Source organism: Pempheris klunzingeri, chromosome 12 (genome assembly GCF_042242105.1).
Source record: "Pempheris klunzingeri isolate RE-2024b chromosome 12, fPemKlu1.hap1, whole genome shotgun sequence".
NCBI classification, from domain to species: Eukaryota; Metazoa; Chordata; class Actinopteri; order Acropomatiformes; family Pempheridae; genus Pempheris; species Pempheris klunzingeri.
In genome coordinates, this window is record NC_092023.1 from 26251384 (window position 1) to 26272739 (window position 21356).

At 41.5% G+C, this 21356-nt stretch overlaps 1 protein-coding gene across 1 annotated transcript in view; it reads right to left on the minus strand.

The window, feature by feature from the left end:
- Positions 1 to 8735: 8735 nt before the first annotated feature.
- The window catches only part of dntt (deoxynucleotidyltransferase, terminal), a 69358-nt gene continuing 56737 nt past the window's right edge, over positions 8736 to 21356 (minus strand). The window contains exon 11 of the mRNA XM_070841298.1: positions 8736 to 9011. Coding sequence (XP_070697399.1) covers positions 8925 to 9011 — 87 coding nt within the window. The 3' untranslated portion in view covers positions 8736 to 8924. The remainder of the gene's footprint in view (positions 9012 to 21356) is intronic.

A 21356-nucleotide genomic window follows, 5' to 3' on the forward strand; every position in this document is an offset into this window, starting at 1 on the left:
ATGAGAGTGTAATACACACTCATTGTAGTGTGGGATTGCTTTACATGATGCCTGTTGTGGTGTTCACCTGTAAGATTTAAAATACTAATACAATGATAACATAACAATATGTGCACTGAATTAGTGACACTATATCTGTTACATTTGGGTTTAATTACATCGAACATGTGACGTGAGGCATCCATCGGCCCTCTCTTATTATTGAGTGCAAAGTCAGATATATCCGAGCTTTCAGGAAAAAATAGACTATCTCAGTTATAATTAAGATCTGGAACTTGATGTTAACAGGGTTTACAAGATAAATCTCATTTGTATTCGTCTTCCTGTGTTCAGTCAACCATTCCGTCACTGTGCTGATCTCAGTCAGCTGTAGGATACACTTTGTCACACCCACTTATTAGATCAATGCCCGTCAATGAAGCATTTCATACTCTCCTCAGTCTGAAGGCAAATACACAACATTATAAACATTAGGTAAAGCTTTAAATGATGCTCCGCAGAGAGACAAAGTTAGCAACTAGCTGGTGAGCATGAGGCAACATAAAGAGCCTTATATTTCCTTCGGCGGATGGTGGACGACTATCGAGCACTACAAAGACAGTGACGTACCAGTTTGTAAGGAGATAAAATGTTAGCGCCCTCAGGTGGTTAAAAACAGTTAATACTGCTTTATGGCATTATGATGTCTCACAGAAGCCAGCGCTTACTGTTGCTAGGAGACCGATGCAATCAGAGGTCTCCTATGTCAAAGTTTTTACATCAAACCTGAGGTTTTGCGACGTGAACGTACAGTAGCACATGCTTCTGGTTTACTTTTTGTCTGGTAAAAACACTCGCAGTACTTGTAATGAGGAGGAGATGGAGCTGGCAGCAGCTTTTCATAACGATCAATAGGCAATTTTAAGCTCATGTTAAGTTGTTAAGAGAAATTATGCAATTATAGCAGGGGAAATGAAACAGAGTTTTACATTAATTGGAAAATCAAAGCTGTAGCCACGTAGTTCTCTAAACTAATCCAGCAAATTCTTTATTTTGAAACAAGAAATGTAAAATGTAATCCGCCCCAGCTGTGGCAGTGCTTTCACCTCTGAGAAAGGTGTGAGCTCATACAAAAAAGGTTAAAGGTAGTACTTCGCTGAACTCGTGTCAACCTGCACTAGAAGACCGCTTGTTGCTGAGCACTTTATGTTTTCATTTTTTGCTCAATCCGTCGTGATGGCATGTGGCTGGGCCCTCAAGGGTGGCCAGACGTAGGTGTTTATTCAGCATGAAATGAGGTGAGGCCTAAAAATACGTGGGGGTCGAGGGGGCCGCTGGGCGGGGTTAAATGGTTGGCCCTCCATTCAAAGAGCCACAGAATGAACAGCGCTGCCTCATTAGCAGCCTGATATGGAAGCAAGTCCGTCTGGAATAGCAGGCACAGGAACTGGAGAGACTGGGAGCACAGAGGGAGAGGGGTCCGAAATAGCCCAAAGATGAACAGACTGACCGCCGGACACTCACGGAGGCATAGAAGCAAGCAGACAAAGGAGATACAGAGACGTGTACACACACAGATGATCACTGAAACTGTTTGAGTCAATGTCAAACACGTACAAATACACACACATACAGATCAATCTACCAGATTTTAGGTCCACCTTATAGTTATTTCAGCCCCTGAAATTTAAAAAGTCTTCCCTGTTCTTCCACTAATCACAATTCAGATGTGGGATGCTACAAACAGCGCTTTAGAGGTGTCTGCAGGGTTTGTAGGATGTGAGGTTGAGACGTATAGACATCAGAGCACGTAAGAAAAAGCCAAGAAAGAGTGTGAGTAGGTTTTGTTGGACCTTTTTAAATTCCTGCTAAAGACCCTGAGTAGTTTCTAATATTGTTATAGCTTATTCATGACTTGGGAACAGGACGCACAGAAGTGTTCAGGCCAGGGACCAGCAGAGGATGTTAGAGGGCACAAATACATAACAGTTATTTGTGATATTTGCAAATAACAGTTCCTAGCTAAGGCACCACGTTAGGTCAGCACCTATGGAGACAACAAGACAACATTTAAACTGCTGAGGTGCAAACGGACTGTTTTAAGTTCAGCGAATGGGACACAAGAACTCAACCATATTCCACTGATTCCCACATTACTAGCAAAAGACATGAATGCTAACGACAGCTAGTTGGCATATTTCGAGCTGTGTCAAACTAATTTCCTTAGGTGCATCAATATCAATATATGACATGAAAATGAACAGTTGACTTAAACTTTGTTTGGCCACATAGCTGATGTGGTAAAGTAACTCCTCACACTGGCTGACTGCGTATGTGTGCAGTGTGGCATGCGTGTTCTTTCTTATCATAACAAGGTCTCGTGCCCACACAGTGTTCGCAGCTGTGGCAGGTAACCAGGTGGGAGGAAGGGTAGAGGGCATCGCCCCGGGGCAGCAATCTCCCAACCTGATATTTTGATTCAATAAATGTATATATGTTCGGCAGGGCCCCGGCAGTGTGCTTTTACAACTCTGTCTCCCTTGTGGTCAGAATGGGGCACGGACATGGTGTGCCATGTCTGCCGCCCTCAGCAGAGCACATTCATTATAGTCCAATGAAGCTGCAGCACAGGCCGCTGGTACACGTGTGGACATTGCACAACCTAGCAAAGTAATTCTTCGGCGGAGGCATAGCACCATCCTGCCCCGCCTACATGCGCTGCATCCATTCCTTAAATATTTCTGCTGTTAGTGTGACTGAATGGTCATGTTTGCACTGAGAATGCAAAAACTTCAGCAAACATCTCTTATTGTGGAGAGGTTGTATGCATTGCCTAAAGGGACACTCCAGCAATTGAATACCGCTTTTCATAAAGTCGTGGAACTATGGATCCTGCATTTCCCACAATGCATACTGTATGGAATGTATTTGTATCTGTCAATAGGCTCCTCTTTAACTTTAACACCCACATCTTTCATTCCCCATCCTCAGTTTGTAAGACAGGTGTTCTGCAGCACATTCCTGGTGTCCAGGCACAAGCTGAGATACGCCTGATTTTTCTTAATTGCCAAAGCTACTCCAGAGCACAGCAGAGGCTGGTAGACCACCACATAACCATCAAAGTGACTTCTATGAGCAAAATCCGTGGCATTACTCATAAACATGGACACATCAAAATATCTGAGGCAGCAGCAGCTTCTTGGATCTGCCCCAGTATGTATAGGCTGAAATATAGATATCAAGAAAAGAAAAGCAGCACAATTTAATGAACAGAATCTCAATAAAGGAAGAAAATTATTTATCAAACAGTTTTTTTTGCTAGTTTGACAAGAGGGCATGCAGTTTTGTTTAGTGTAAAATAAGAGGAATTTAATGATACTAATTTAATGATTTCATCAAAAACATAATGGTCCCCATAGTTAATCAGTAACATGGATGCAACCTTGCAAATCCTTGCAGCAAAGACAAGACAAAAAGTATGAGGAGACTAATTGACACATGGACAGACCAGCAGACACTTGCAGGCACAAACACATGCAACCATGGACACACACTGAGACTGACTTACAATCACATAGATAGGAAGAAAGATGAGCGCACACACTCTGCCACAAAGACAAACAGATGAGACGCTCTCCTCCTCCTCTCCAGAAAGCAAAGGGAGGAGTGGTGTGCGGTGACATGTTGCAGCAGATGGCTCATCTCCTCCTCCTCATCCTCCGCCTCTCTTCCTCTATTTTCTCTGCCACCTGTGGAGGAGGACACACACTCTCTAAAAAACCGTCCGCCCTCCCAGAAATCAAGGATGCAGGTCATTTATCATGGAAGGAACAGGTCACCTCAAATTAAGGTTTGTTGCGCCAGTGCCTGATTTTTCTTGTGCTCACACCGAGTTCGGCACATCACTCATAAGTGTGTCAGACTGAATGAGCCTGAAAGTCACAGTGACACCGATGGGAGTTTGTCTCTGCGAGCAAATTATCTCCCAAGATCTATTTTAAACATCTTTACTGATCACACAATTCTTCAATTTCATTTCCTTGTTTTTTCAGGCAAATTAAAGGGCTTGTGTTTTTTCAGAAAGTCTCACTGGAGATGAAACTAAAGTTCAAACCTTCCTTTTTTTTTTTATTTGCCCTGTCATTCGTTCAACATAGAAATGTGTATATAGTCGTGTGTATATTCTGCGTGAGGGAATTCGCAGCACTCACAAATAAGACCAAATGTGATTTCAGCTAAAGGAGATCAAGACAGAATCAAGATGAGGACGTTTTTTGTTTTTTTTAAAAAATCCTCTAAAAGTCGTTATTTGTTTTTGATGCCGGCATGTCGCAGCACACGGTCTTCTCTTCACAGTCAGTTCTTTTGTTTCAGAGGCGGCCAAAGCCATGCATCGGCTTCACTCCTCTCCGGCTGAGTTGACGGTGTGACAGGCCTTGAGAGGCAAGGATACACAGTGTCCTTATTCTGTCACCTTCCCCCATTGGTTTTGACTGGCCCCAACACATACATTCAAGCCCCTACAGCACAGCCAATAAATCACTGTCTTCTCATACAATGCAAGAGAAAGTTTGCTCAAGGAGCTCGGCTCAGACATTATCACTGTTTGGTCCCGATCTATTTTGGGCGTCTCCTTTTCAGCCGCTGATGTCTGACATGAAGGGAAAGATATGCCAGTGGCTCAAACTGTTATGAAAACTGTGATGTTCTTCACTGCATTAATGGTTCGGATAATAACCAGGCTGATCTGGATTTGTGAGCCTTGGCATTTCTTTCTCACAGATGCTTGCTCTCACCTCTGAGGAATGTGTCCACACAATTATTCACATTACACACTTACTCAGTCATTGTTCATCGCGACCTTTTGTCACGTAACTTTGAGAGGAAAGTGACACTTCATATTCTATCTTCAGACCATCTCTGGAGAGGCATTATGGCTGATGCATGTTCCCCTGGGTACATCTGTCCTCCTCAAAGAGCCACCCATTAATCTTTGAGCACTTCCTATCAATGCAAACCGTCCCCGTATCATCAGCTCTCTCAATCAACCTCATAATATCTGCAGTGACAAATTGACAGAGCTGCAGAATGACCTACGTCATTTTACAGCGCAACGTATCCATGGGTGAATTATGAGACAGTGGGCCCCAGTGGTCTCTTTGTGGTCATTTAATATGGCATTGTGGTTGTTTTGCGTCTTGTTGTTGTCGTTTTTGCATCTCTTTGTGCTTTAATTTGCATTTGTGGTTGTTTTGCGTGTCTTCGCTTTCGTTTTGCATCTCTTTGTCGTCATCTTTTAGGTCGTTTTATGTCACTTTGTAGTTATTCTGCATCTCTTTGTGGTTGTTTCGCATCTTTTTGTGCTCAGCTTAGTGTCTCTTTGCTGTCATTTTGCATCTCTTTCTGGTCATTTGGATTCTCTGTTGTAATTTTGTGTTTATGTGTAGTCGTTGTGTGTCTCTGTGGTCATTTTGCATCCGTTCTAATTTGCATCTCTTTGCTGTCATTTTGCATTTCCTTGTGGACATTTTGATTGTCTTTGCTGTCATTTTTCATCTCTATATAGTAATTTCTTGTCTTTGTGTACTTCAGAGTCTCTTGTAGTTGTTCAGTTGACTTTCCAACAAGAAAAGTTCACAGTCCATTTTTAAAGAGCCTCTGGCTGAGGGGTCCCCTGATACCTTGGGCCCCTGAGCCTGTGCCCAGTAATCCATCCATGACTGTATTCCAGTGCACATGCTTATTAAAGGTCAGGAGTGAAGCTGCAATTCTGCAAGACACAGAATGAGTGAGACCTGGCTGGCATATACCATCAAGTTGTCAATATAAAACCTATTGTGCCGTGATGGATCTGGCTGAGTTAAAAGAATTGTTGTCAGACCGCAATGATTGAAGGCTTTCGGCACTGGAATGTCGCTGAGAGAAAACTGGGAATTGGAAATGATTGCATAGGTAGAAATGAAAACTGATTGGATAGCAAAATACATTTTCGTCAGCAAATCAAGCACTTTTATGCAAATTCTTGCAAGTAATTTTTCATATATTCACACATTTGTCATCTCAGTCAGACCTCAGACATCGAGCATGCAAAAAAGCAGTGTTTGCCAGACTGCGAGCAGCCAAAGGCGGTGATTTGCATAGAAAACTGCCACATGTGATTGGCTGAAAGTGATGAATAAACAAATAAGCTACGTCTGAGGCTTTAGCGTTGGACCTCAGTGAAAACGGTCTCTCTGAGTGAGACTGAAATTTGGAAAGTAATGAGTTAATAACATTTGTCAAGTCTTTTCTGCACAAAATATTGAGCTGTCCCTTGTAACTTTTAACTTTTTTTTAGCTTTAAGCATATGATAATAAAAAGTCTAAGGGCTGTTTCATTGGAAGAGAATCAAGTAGATGGTTTGTTGTAAAGCATTTTTAACTTTCGGGACGTTTTTGTAAGACAACCATGTTATGTGTGTACTTGCTCTCTATCTCCTTTTCTCTTCCGCATGCACACACATGCACATAAAGAGTAAGACTTTTCAATTTTTCATTGATATGAATTCATTCATTGTCTATACCACTTATGCCTAAGGATCACGGCGGGGCTGGAACCAATCCCAGCTGACACCCACAGGTAATTTAGAGTTACCAATTAAACTAACCCGCTAGTCTTTGGACTGCGGGAGGAAGCCTGAGTACTCGGAGAACATGCAAAGTCAAAGATATGTCAGTTTTTTTAAATGTTAAGATAAATGAAAAATAACCAGTAAATAATCGACTACTATGTTAAAAACCACTGTCTGCTGTAAGTCATTTTCAAACCTAATTTGATCATATGTCACTAGCTACTTTCTAAACAAACTAAACAGTCTTAGAATGTAGTTCAAATCAGCTCCACCTAGAGTAAGTATTAAGATTTTTACATTGTCCTATCGTCACTTTTTGGTTCTTCTACAACTTGAGGGTTGATCTCACCCTTTCAATGTCCATCAAAATGGCCGACATTTTTCAGCAGACACAAAAACCTGACAACTCTGCATCAGCGTTAACCGGTAACACCAAGAGAAGAATGACAAGCTTGTTGGTAATGGTTGAGACAATACAGCAACACCTCAGTGTTTGTTTGAACGTGTTCCTACTGTCCATGTTGACCTACAGTTTGTTGATTCATCTCAAACACTGGAAACAAAAGTCTGTGATGAGACTAATGTCCACGCATGTGCTTTCCAAATGAATGATCTGAGTAACAAATAGTAATAATCTATGATAGCACACAAGTGTATTGCTCCACAGGGAATAAAACTGAGTACTTTGGTGCAAGAATTGTTACCATACTATACTTGTTTTCAGCTTAATGAACAGTTTTAGACTCTCTAGGACCAAAACAACAGTGTGTAAATTCTTAAATTGAGTGCCACAGCCTTTTAATCCCTTTACACTGGTGAATATTTAATGTGAAAGTAGAGAGAGATCCCATTTGCACTTGAAAAACAATTAGGAAAAAGAGAGCAGGACAAATGTAAATTTATTGAGGTCAGCTTGACTTTTTAGCACTCTGCAGAAATCTCCTCTCTTTTGGTAAGAATTCATCCCCATTTTTCTAGTGAAAACATTAGATAACTCAGGAGACCAGGGTGCCGCAGCTTGCTGCATCTGGTTAACACTGCAACTCAGAGCCTTAAAAGTTTGTTTTGTGCCAGCAATGTTGAGAGAGCAGCACAACAGGAGAGAGAGAAAGGCAGAGACCTGGAGGGAGGAAGAAGAAAGGGCGGTGGGAGGAGGCCCGGGTCGAGTCCTCAAAGCACAGGACTGTTCTACTTAAAGATCTTTAAATAGGGTGATTCACTAGAATGCCTTGCTCTCATCTGTCTCTGCTCTTGCCGAGGCACCATGGGATAAAGCGGGGCCTGAGCATCGTGGGAAAGTGGGTTGGGGTGTGGATGGTGGGCAGGTCATGTCACCACTGGAGGAACAAGCCAGACTTACCCAAAGTGCCCACAGGGATCAATGAAGTTTCTTCATTAGTGCATCATTGTCCTACAGAGCAACCGTACGTTGGAAAAAGAAGGACACAAATCTTGATAAGTGACCATCATACATAAAACATAAGGCAAAGTCAAGCAAATAAGATAATGGATGTTTTAAGCACTGGAGCCAGAGATGCTTTGAATGCCAATATCCATCCATGTGGTTAGTGGACTCATTTACCTTCCGTCTGAATTCTTCATGATTTCCCGGTGCAGCTGATTGCCTCTAATTTCAGCCGAGCATCTGGGGAAGGGGATTCATTGTGGAACGAGTGAGGAAACTATGGGTCTTTGGATAGCTGTGTGCCAGCTAAATGATCTCCAGTGGACGTAGGCTTAAATGGAGGCTAAATGGCGACGCTGAATGCTCCTCTATCTGAAGCTCATTACCCGCCTCTCAATTCCCCAAAGACCTGGCTCAGCTTCACGCCGAGCACTTTCCTGCCAGGAGGAGGGTGATTACAACATTTTGCTCGACAAAAGCTCCCTTCCCCCTCGCCTTTCTCATCGTTTCCTGTCTTCTCCCTCACCCTCCCTTTCTATCCGTGGTCACCCCCTTCCCTCTTTTGCTTCCCTCTGTGTTTCTTTGAGACTCCCTCTCTTCTGCACCTTGCAGGCATCCCAGGCGATCCAGACTCTGACTGATTTGTCTTTGTGTCCTGCCTATGATTACAACACTTAGAAACAGGCAAGCCACGAATGGTGCAGGAGAGTGTTTACTCGCTAACACACAATCAGCAGAATTATGAATCATACACCAGCGTGTAGTCCAGACAACAACAACAAAAACAATAATGGCAACAACAACACAAAACTGTATGGAAATCAGAAGCTGTTTGAAAGTGAATCACAGACGAGGCGCAGAACGTCGAGCAGATGGGATAAACACTGATGTACGCACAGGGTATCATCCAGCCAGAGAGGAGCAGAGGCCTACGCGTTTCTCTGACAGGGCTCGATGTACTCGAGACCCAGATGGGCAAAGATGTCCTTTTCAGTCGTAGCTGTCAGGAACTCTTGCTAGAGAGAGGACAAACAAACAGAGAATCAGTGACGTGCAGAGATGTGTAGAAAAGTGTCTGTGTGGCAGCACGGTCCAAATCCATAAATTCTCAATTTTAAGCTTCACTATTCCTGAAAATGTTCACATCTTGTACTTGGAGCCTTAACCGTGCTTGTATTTGGACTCCTATCTCCACCACAAGCTGTCAATATCAATTTAGGATTTTACTCTCCCAGTTTGTGCCAAGGCTTGAACATTCCGGTGCTGTGCAGATTTACATTTGTCCGTCCACCTCCCTTCTAACCCATAAACACTCTAACCTTGCTCTAAGTGATTGCACTCTTCAGCAGATGAGTATTTTTCCCTGACAAATCACGACAGGGCTATTAACTGCTGGCCGTCTACCAACGCCATGCGATGGGCCATGTCTCTATAGGAGTAGTGACGAGGCCTGACTCACCTTCAGAGCAAGACAGCCTGGAGAGAGAGGGCCGTGATTCTGACACATCCTGCCTTCAAGTGCTAAACTGGACCTGACATGTTGAGAAGAGATGGCAGAAAAACCAAGAGCGCGTCGGCTCCCACTGCCAGCCAAAGGCAGAGATAACTGAGAGCAACTAGTAGGCAGCCAGGAGAGGGAAAAACACTACAAGGCACGTCTCCCAGTATACTGGCTTGTTATTCATAATGCAAATGACAGGTAAGCCGTGCGGCGAGGATGTTTGGGTGACACTGCGTGGGGCTTTGTTCATTCACACCTCCTTAATTCTCTTTCAAGCCTAATTTGGGTTAAAGTTAAAGCATAATCTGGTTATTACAACTTGTGTCTTACTTGTAGCTTTAACCATCATTTCCATTGGTTATGGTAATATTGTGCAATGTAATTGCTGAAATCTGGGAACATGGCGGCATTACTACGGGCCGAGAAAAAAGCCAAAGCTCGACTTAAATAAGCTTCACTCTTTGAACCGTTGGCTGTTTTTCCTCAGTTTTCACTCCGTCTTCATTTACTGACTTATTCATTGTAATTTTCAGAATAAGCTAAGATAATCATGAATACCATCAATTAGCATATCAGTGGTATTTTACCTGTGCTGGAACAGATTTGAACACGCATTTAGAAATTATTTGGATTACTTGCCTGTATGTCAGATTTTCAACACTATAAATATCTGAATATGAATAGAGGGGACTTTTAGTGTGTAGTGAGATACAGGAAATGAATTCATGGACTTCTACTCACTACTATTGTTTCTCATTTGTTATTGAATTAATATGTTTTCAGTTTGGTACCCTACAATGCATTGTGTGACATAAACAGTTTAGTTAGAATAGTTTACAGTACTATTGACAGTAAACCCAGTTAACTTAGCCCCATTTTTGAAGTCCGTATTTTGTTTTTTGCAAATCTGTTCTTGTTTACTGTGTGTTTGTTTATATGCAATTAAGGAAGTGGGTTACAGTCAGCCTTCTCCAGTATAATTTCCTTAGTGTCATGTAAACAGAAAATCTGTTTGTTGATAGGAGATTAGAGAAAGCTGGTTCCTCCAGGTAGATTCCTCCTGGAGACCTCCAGTTTCACTGCCATGTGATCCAAAATGAGGTCAGCAATGGGGGAGAAATCTGATTACTGACATGTTGTATGTGTACCCAGATTTACAGTAACCTGGTTACTACTGTACATGTGAACATGTCCTTTGATTACCTGCATAACCTGGTTTCTACAACTAACCTGGATCGTAACCGTGGAAATTCACACAGATTTCACTGGATTATCTCTGATTCTTAAAACATGTAAACGTGATTATTAGATTAAAGATTAAGATTAGATTAAAAATTTATAAGGAATGTTTTTATGATTTCTAAGCAGATTCGTGCTAGGTAGGTAGGTAGGTAGGTAGGTAGGTAGGTACATTTGATGCAGATTCAGTAAAAAAAAAGTAAAAGTTTTACCAGATTTTTCATCTAAAAGAATAAGACCCCAGTTGTAATAACCCATATATTTTAAGGTCCACACACAGAAACATTTAACCAGTGCTCTCCAGAAAAATATTATTGCTCTTTTACAAAAAGTAGTGTATTCTAAGTTAAACAGTATTATTTTTGAGTGAAACTATCCTGGGGCCCATTAAGTGGTCTACCACAGGCTGTATTTTTCATTGTGCTCATAACCCTGAGCCCATTTATTGCTCTTACCACTCAAAACACATGAAAAACAGTCACAGATTGCTGCAATTTATGAGGCGGGAAGTTATACAGTATTAAACATATAGGTGATAAAAAAAAAAGGCGCCAGGGATGGAGGAGCAATAAAAAAAAAAAAAAAAAAACAAGGGAGAAAGGCACCTGCTGGACAATGCCGATGTAATCTAGAGTAAATCCACATTTCTAACAACACATGGCACAGTTTATTGTTGAGAGGAAACAGGAAAACTCAGGAGATCCAACTAAAGGAGAAAGCACAGGACACAGATGAGATTCTCAACATTACCAATTTAGCCATTGTCCGGGATCAGGGCTAAAGCCCTCTCTCCGCTGCACTGTCCACTTTCCTCAATCCTTACATGCCCTGAGGGAGACGCTGCTTTATTTACTTTGCACAACACAGTGTGGGCTCTCTGAGACAAATCTATGAACCTTATGTACCTCTGAGTTCCCCCCCTTCAGGCATACACAGGGAAAATATACTTGAAATGGCAAAAGTAGTTTTTATTCCAGAGCTTTTTGAGATATCAAAAGGCGCTGAGACTTTAAGAACAGACCAGCGGTTAATTAGAGGGAGAGGTTATCTGTCTGAGACACTGAGGTTCTTAGTGACTGGCACAGCATCAACACAACAAGCCAGGGTGGAAGCCGTGTGTGTTACTGCGAGCCAGTGTCCTTGACTTAATAAGCCGCTAATCAGCTACATGTTTCTCTGTCCGCCGCGTAATGACATCCCTCGTGGACGTGAACACATATCAGTTCCTGCAAAACATCTGCCCCTTCTCTGCTGCCCGTCATCCTCCCTCTGCCACCCGGCCCACTGCTTGATGGATGGAGCTGATGGACATGGCTGCCTGCCCGGCTCCGGCCTGACTCGACTGACACATCAAAGCGAGAGAGAGGCAGACAGAGAGACAACGAGACAGAGGGAAAACCTGGATAGCAGTTCGACACGACCCTGCCAGCAAGCATCTGAAGGACAGAAACATGGAGGAAGCTCAATATCAACCCCAATGAGCAGAACCACTAAAACAAAACAAAAAAAGAACTGCCTGCTGTCTGAATAAGTGCATATTCAGACATCAAGCAATTTAAAAAAATAATACCCGAAAAACAAGAGAAATCAACATATCTTTTATTATGAACCTGACTTTCATTTCAAGTTGTCAAGAAAAAAATTCTGAGCTCCATTTCAGAACTTACAACAATGGCCATTTGTGACATTGAAAAGAGGTGAATGACTGTCCTGCTGAGTGTAATCCCATCAAATGAGCCTTCTGAAGAAATATTGTTCATGTCTTAGCTTGACTAGAGAGGCTGAACAAAAGTTAGAAAGGAAACTTGCTCAGTGTTTTTCCTCTGAAAACTATGCTGTGCTGTATAAACCCGTAGTATTCTACATCCTAATTAATGTTCACATCAACATCAGTCAAAAAACATCCACTTTGCTTCTGAGAAGTTGAGTTTGTTCTGAAAGTTTGGCATGGTGGATGGCTCTAAAAGCTATGATACCTGTGAGATTCAGCTATGGAGCGAGGCAGGAAAGCCAGACAGGAGCTTTAGAAAAGTAAGAACACTTCCTTTTGTCAGATGGGAACACTGTGGTGTGCCAAAGTGGCTAAATTCATCCTTCATACAAAAGTAGCCCGTTTTAAACATTTGAATTTCACTTGAGCAAACAAAGGAATTTTATGGGCTTAATGAGTGGAGTTTTCTTACAACAATGCAAAAATCAGTAAACCAGATATTCTCTGCAATTCAAGAGTCGGTAATCTTGTGTACTAATGCTACAACCACGAGTGTTTGCTTCAACAGTCAGCGCTGTCTATGTAGAAATTAATGGCACCTTTATTTACTTATATTCCCAGAAAAAGCAACAAGAAAGCAGCACCAAACAGCTAAAAGACAAAATTAGCGACTGGCTAATGTCAGGAGTTTAAACAGGACTAAAGGGAGAATGAATGCAGGACTTATGTTCACCAGGTGGCCAGACACATGACTCTAAATGAATGCTAATGCTGCTCCATGTCTGCTGGGTGTGTGTCTTCACAGAACAACCCCATAAGGTGATAATATGTCAATGATTTACAGCTTGTCACGTTGCCCACAAGTGGCAAACAAATCAATGGATGCAGGTGTAAAATGTTTTACAGTAAAGGTCATGATTAACAAACCCAGTGGCTATGAACAGTCACAGATGGCTTTTAAACTGTACTTTTTTAGATTCAAACAGAACTGAAGCATTATGCTGTATCCACATACTGCACATTGGCAGTAAATGAGATCTAGATACAACAAAAAGTTGGCTCGGCGATGGTAACTGTGTATAATTAAAAGATGAGACAAGAGACAAACAAATATGTGCTTACTTATCTTATTTAAACACTGCAAACTAGAGTATTAGACAGAGAGAGAGAGAGCTTTAGAAGCACAGTGAGGCAAAGGAAACCTGAAGTCTGCAAAGAGAACCAAGCTAAAGGTCATGCGGAGAAGTATGCAAACACAACCTGAAGCCCATGCAAATTCACTTATACAAAAATTCTCTGGTAGGAAAATGTATCTCAACAAAAGCCTCAGTGAGAGCGCCGTCATCTCACTTTCAGCACCAACTGTTGGAGCAGTGGCCGTGTATGAAGAGCTTGAGTACTGAGGTCACACTGAATGGCGGACGCTTTAAAAAGCGTGTTGTATTTTCAGCAGTGAGAGGATTGTATTCAGAGCAAAGCATTTTTATGTTTTAAGGACATCCAAGTTCATACTGTAGAAAGAGTCCAAGTTAAAAATCCATCTGAGAGGGCAGACTCAAAGAAAAGAAATGGGCTGTTTTTTTCAGGTTATCAAATCAGCTAATGTTCTCAGTCTCCTTTTTTTTTATTTGGGCTTTCTTCTTCCACTGACAGTTAGAAATAGATTACTTTATTGTCAAGAGATCAAGAAAAAATCCTTTGATTGCCTTTAAGTTAATTTGTCTTTATTGCAGCGCGCAGGAAAGGGCTGACAGGGGCAGAAAAAGTATGAAGTTGATTATGCCCCTGTGTCTTCCTCCCTGCAACGATCCGCCGCACACCCACACTTCCCCTGTGCTCCGGTCTGTGAGCGCTCAGTTCACAGGACAGTCGAGGCAACCAGAGAGGGCACAGACACCTCACTAATCACACCAGCAATTAGTGCAAGCGTCATAAAGCACCGCTGCCTATAAAACAGCTATTGAGTTTAGTGTTATCATCATTACCTATCCTTCCCCAGCTTGCTAATCAGCCCGTGCACTGGGCAGAGACACAGACGTGAAGCAAACAATGAATACCTAATCAGAAACAATAGGATCCTCACTCAACGTCCCTGGTGTTTTGGCTCTTTGCTCCTGTGGAGGCGTAAACATTTGCAAATCAAAGTTATTTAGTTGATTAGGCTGCCCAAACGTAATGAACAGATACAGCAAAGAGTCTCAGAGAAGTGTAATAAAAGCTCCGTGTTTTTTCAGCGTCCTTATCGTGCTGCCAACGGAGAGCTTTGGCACTTCTGTATTCATATTTTCCACTTGCATATCATTGGAATGAAGCAATGACAACTTATGACATATTTCTTCACGTTAGTCATGGCAAAGCTTCTTCTTGCTCATCATGAAGACAAAGAAAGTTATTACTTGTTAGCGCTTTCAAAGTTCACCCAAAAGTTGGGATGTAAATATATATTTATTTTAATTCCAGCCAATTAATATCGGCCTTCAAATGTTTTCTAGTATCTGTCTCACTCAGTTCCACATAGACACAAGAGAGGCTAAGTGGCCACTAAGAGCTTCATTAGTTTAATTATTTGTCAATGTTTTCAGTGTAAGTCAGTGTGACCTCTCCGTGCACACTCAAAACTACAGAACAAATGGCAAAGAAGAAGTTTTTGGAGCTGTTTGTTGTTGGTATGCAGGGAAAATGTCACTGAATGAATGTGTAATGTGAATACAGATGTACTATTTACTTGAGTAATTACGATAGATAACGTTGGCAGTGTTATGCAGACCAGTGCAAACTAGCAAACACTCAAACAACATTCCTCAGTTGTAGAGACAGAGGATTTCCAACCATGGAAAATAATTTGCTTTTCACCAAATTCCACAATACATCAATAAAAGATACTTTTATATCTCTATTTCAAGCAAGAAACAGCACATTCATTCTCTTACATATGAAAAGTTAAACTCTAACTGTGCGTATATAGGACACACAGTTTCTCAATTCAGTATAGTCATTGGTTTTACTGCTACACTCTACTTGGTCTGGTGCGACCAGTGTCGTATTGTGGCCAATATCAGCTAATTAACAAACAGAAACAATGACAAACTCCAGTGTCGCTGCCCTGACATGACAGAAATGTTACCATTATCTCACAGTTACCAAATGTGGCCACAGTGACCATGGTCAGGTTTCACAAAGTTGCTTTGAAGCTATTACTTAATTTGCTAATTTATTATTGCACGTATACACCAAACATATCATATATCGATTTAGAATGCTAATGTCAAATTAATATTAATTTAATTAAATCAAATGAATTAATATTTTGTCGCTAGAAATGTTGCTGGAAGTCTTTTTTGTGCTGACCTCCAGCGGCTGAACATCTCACTTTGCTGCAGTGATGTAGAAGTGAACCCCCAGGTGTGTCAGTGCCCCATGACATCACTGGTGGGTGTGGTTACTACGCAACACAGAGAGTGTCAGGCCACATCCGAGCCCAAGGCTGTGTGACTGATAACAGCTTCCTCGTCACATGAGTCTGACTAGTATGTTCTGTTGGTGCAATATCTTAATTATGGACTCCGCAGAGAGTCATTTGTTATGGAGATGACATTACAAATATGTTATTTACAATGACATTTTCAACAAGTGGACACCAACTCAATCAGTATTTCTGAATAGATTATTAGTTTTTTATCCAAACTCCACAATAGGCAGGTACAATAATGTATTATGTAGATGACAGGTACTCCATCCATTTTTAATCACATTTATTTGCTTAATTAGTATTAATATTTCTCTTGTGTCTTTGCAAGATGTTTATTTGTTTCACTCACTTTTTTTTATTTGAACTTATTAGCTCATCATTTTTGTGAAGTTCATCACTGAAGTTTGGAGGCATCTTGTGAACTTGTGAAGTGTGAGAACTACTGTCTGCCACTGTCATATGAAGTTCTCTCTAATCTGTGGAGCCTGTAATTGTAGCTTGACTCTTCCTCATATGGACCCAAACAGAACACTCTTCTAATGATAACAATAAATTAACTTTCTCTGCTCCACTGAAGCCTATAAATAATTAATTGGTTTGTTGAAGAGGGGATGGTTTTGCATGACCAATTCACTTCCTGCTCCAGACAGTGTGTGATCGGATGCTGCTGCCTCAGCGTTCCTCTCATTCTGCTCAATTAAAACGGCAAATTGGCAAAATATGAGCTTTGTTTGGGCATTTTAACAACACGTTTTCACACTGATATGAGCCAGGATGTTTTGTATCATTTGACCGGTCACACCGCTGGAGAAGCAGGAAGTCCTGGGGCTGTGCAGGAATATGCTTAAATAAAAGTTAGAAATGCAAATACAAATTTAAAAAATAAGCAAGCAAAGTAGTGGGAATTTCAAGTTGCTTTTCCCAATTGTGGAGATACCCGTACTATAGTAATAGAAATATTCAGTTTGAAGTGGGAAAACACGCAGGCGGCCCTCATTGTGGTGGAACCTCACTTTTTACCTTTAAAACACAACGATACTGCAAAGAAAGGATTTTACTTGTTAACTGCTTTTGTCTATGAATATAAGATTATATAGAGAACATGTTACATGTTTAAAAAATGGTTTCAGAAATGCCATTGAAATAAAGCTTATAATGCAAAACTCACTTTGTATAATTCCTGGAGAAAACTTCCACTTTCACATTTTCATATGCTCAATCTTTTAATGCAAATTACGTATTCTTTCTGGTTATAGTGCAAGGATACGTGGTTATATATTACAAGTTTGTTGATTTACAATTAGAGAATAGTTATGTCAGCTACACTTTCACACCAGCCTTGAGAGGTTAGAGATCAGATAAACGTTTTCTCCCCCAAGCTGTCGAAACCAATTTCAAACTAGATTTGTAAGAAGGAGAAAATTCTGCATTTACGTGGATGAATTTCATCTGCCAGGCACCAGGTCATCCGAGGTGGCGACTGCTGACTGTAATCAACCCAAATATCTCCCTCTGTCAGTGAATGCTTTCAGTTTGATTCTGCAACCATAGTGTAGGCAGTAGTGAGACCACAGCACCTAAGTCAGCCTGTGGATTTGTGCATAAAGTCGCTCAAAGTTCTATTTTTGTGATAGTGCAGTGGTGGGCTTTGTGCTGGCATTTTGACCAGATGCTTATAGCTTTATTTTCTTGATGGCAGTCATTTTGTATTTTGGTAACTCAGTGTGATGGTGAATGCCCCACCGGGGAGCCAAAGGTGCAATATAGTGTGTGTCAGTAATAATCAAGCAGTGCTAGATAATTTTGGGTGTCAGGCCCTGGAATGTGTGCTCACAGAGAGACTCGGAGTTTCATGGCAGCAGGAAGCAGTCATTTGTTGTTATTCTCACGGCAAACTTCCAAATAAAGGACGTTTATTATTCTCATTACATTGTCACAGCACGGTTGCTCAGAGCAGACTGCCTTTAAAGGGAAAGACATGATCTGATTCATCATGTCTCATTTCAGAGGCTACATGGGCTGTTGAACGTATTCCTCCTAATCGCACCGTGTTTCTAACACTGTATCACTGTGGCCACCAGGTGACAAAAAGTCACTTACGACATCCTGTGTGTCTACACCAACACAGAAATAGAGCCCTGGGCGAACCACGCCATGGAATGTTTCACCTCTGTGCAGGACGGCTCTGATCAACAAACAGTGTTAAGAATAGCTCATGCACATCCTTTCATGAACTGGGTACAGGCTGAGTCATAATTGTGTGACATCAACTGGCAGCAGGGTTGCTAAACAGACATTTTTGTGTGAAATATTTACATGTTGTAGTTGTTGTTACATGCAGGTTACATACTTCAAATTGACATGCGTGCACAGAACACGATTACTGGAGGTGGGAATTACTAATCATTTTGTTGATTTAAGTATATTTAAGTCCAGTTTAAAGAATTGTATCCACTGACTATGTAGTTTGGGCATTTCTTTCAAACTCTATCTTTTGCATCACTGTTTCAAAAAACGTTTAGAAGATACACTGCCGAGCAAATGCATCAGCATTCATAACGTCATGATGCTGTTCAGTCCAGTAGTACGCTCACTTAGTTGCCGGTTTAACCTGTTATGTTTAGGTCAATAGAGAACTAGCTCCCAATGCTTCCCATAGGAAAGCTAATTAAAGTAGGAAGGTTAAACAGACGTGCAGAAGCCAAACAAACCACTTAGTCTTCACGCCCGAAGCCTTTTCTCTTCTAAATCTGTAGCACTGATCACAAATCTTATCCATGTACAGCTTGTCCTAATTTTACAACAACAGATTTGAACTTTCAGTGCACCCTCGCCCTGTTCTGACATAGTACATACACAATAATGGAGGACAAAACATGTTTTTCTCCATGAGGGGAGAGGGCATCAAGGTTGAGGAGTAATTGATTAGTGTAGAAAACTTATGTGCGGTTAAATTTCCCTCCTTCGATAAAGAGCAGTGAAATCCACAGAAAAGCAGGCCTATGAGAGCACTGTTAGCATATAGAGTTAGCACATCACCACACATTCTTTGGTCTCAGTTTTGCTGCCTGTCGGTAAGTTTTTAACCAAGTAATCACATCTGCTCTGATAAGATTACTCAGTCACCAGTGAGATTTGTTCAGTGACAATGATGATTCAGTACAGTCTGTTCAGTTTAAACAGTCTGCGTTGAAGATTTGTTTGTACATGTACTGCACTAAACACTGTTTGCAATATGACCTCCTTTTCCTGGTACTGTAAAGTAAAACCAAGCCATGCCTTTTAGAGGGTACAACAGCCCCGAGGCTACAAGATAAGCCTGAACCACCCCAATGATTGTTCAGTCGAGTGTCCCTGTAAATAAATTATGGCGCAAACTGAAATGGGAACCCTGGACGGACGGGTGCCTGTGCCTCCGCAGGGTCTGTGTCAATTAATGCTACCTGACAAGCGGACACGGCCCAACACCGGGCCTTCCTGAAACCTTCCGCCATTCACTTTCATCAATAATAGAGTAAGATCTGTCTCCTGAGTAAGCCAGCTACCTGGTTCAGCCCAATCCTAAGCCCCCACCTCCAATATCCTTTTCTCTTGTTAAGGTCCCTTCTTTGTCCTCTTCTTCCATCTCACAAGTTCACAGAGTCAACTCATTTATTCTCTTTACACTGCAATTCCAGAAAAATAGATTGCAGCTTGCAGGAGTCAGGGGGATAATAGCCTGCTAGTGAGTTCCTTTTTTTAGTCATGCAAAACACAGGCTCAATAGAATCTATAAACGCTTCCTGTCCTTTTTTTTTCTCACCCCTTAAGTGCTGGTAAGTGCAGGCGCTATGTGGGTGGATGGGAGGCTGGGGAAGTGGATTCAGAGGTAGAAGGTGAGGTGACGATGGTGAAACAGGTGACGGGGGAAAGAGGTGGTGGTGGAATTCAAGTCTAGAAAGTGAACGGATAATATTCATGCAATTATCCTGAATGTGCTTCTCTCCTTTTTGAAAATTTCCCTCCCCCAAATGTGTCCATCACTCCCCAACCCCCTTAATTCCCCTTAATTTCAGTCTATTTTTCAACAGGTCCACATTCCCTCCTCTATCATTACCTCCCTTCTGTCAAGCAATGGCTGTCAATATGATTTATCAGTGATGCTAAGTGATGTAGTTGTCCCACTGTGAAGGCTGATTAGATGACCATCCTGCTGATACAGCCTCGTCAGGGATAACAGTCTGCGGGAATGGCAACAAAACCTTCCCTGTCTCCTTCTTTCTCCTCATCTGTCACTCTGTCTATCTTTCTCTCCCCTCTCTTATTATCATGACCGTTTTTCTTCCCGTAGCTCATTCCCACGTTAAGCATCAAACACAAACCTCTTAAAACTGCTCTAGGCAACATTTGTATGGATAAATGTACTTGCCCTGTCAACATAAATCACAAACAAAAAGCGTCCCCTTCCCTGAGATGTTGTAGATTTGCCCTATTTGCCCCAGAAAAACTGTGGTGTCAGGCACGAGCAGAATCTTCATCTTCTACAGAAAGTGATGAATTGAAACATAAGGCTGAAGCACAAACAGCAGTGAGACACACTCCATCCACAGAAAGTGGAAGTCAGCACTGCTTTTTTTTTTTTTTTTGCCTGTTTGATCGCTTTGCTATCCTTTGGTTCGAGGCATTGCATGCTACCGTTTCACAGATTTCTGCGTGAAATTCAAACCGTTTCTGTACCTTCTCACATGCAGGCTGATTATGTTCTCACTACAAAGGACAGCGGCCCAGTGGCTGAATGGATTTGATCTTTGTAGTCTTCTCTAGCGATGGCAATGTGGGTTGATCCATCCACTGCTCTGGTTCAGGCTAAATTTGCTCAACAACTATTTGATGGATTGTCATGTACCAGATTGGTACATAGGATGTATCCTCTGGAGACCATGAATGCCTAACGCACCCCTAACTTCTCCCCTTGTGCAACCAAGAGAATGACATTTGTCAGTTTTAGTGATTTTTCACAACATGCAATATAATTAGGTAGAGACACTTGTTCTCCTCAGGAGGATTTTAAATAACAATCCACTGACATCTAGTGCTAACATTAGCTTAAAATATTTATTCATACAATACTTTGATATTGACCACAACCATGATGATACAATTATCCTCAGTTGTACTTTGTGCTTAGTGTTACAAGCTAAATATAGACAGTCAACATAGTAATGCCTGCTAAACCTGCTAAAGTTTACAGCATGGTCCACTCTCACAGAGACGCTAGCATGGCTGTAGTCTTGTTTCTTCACTACAGAATCTGCTGTCTGCATGTTGTGCACTAAGTGTATTGTGTACAATGGTCGAGAACAGCAGTACTGAGGGCTTGATGGAAAATAAAAGTGCTAAATGTGGCTCCTGTACTGAAAAACACAATATAATGTGAAACTGAAAGTGAAAAATGTATTAAA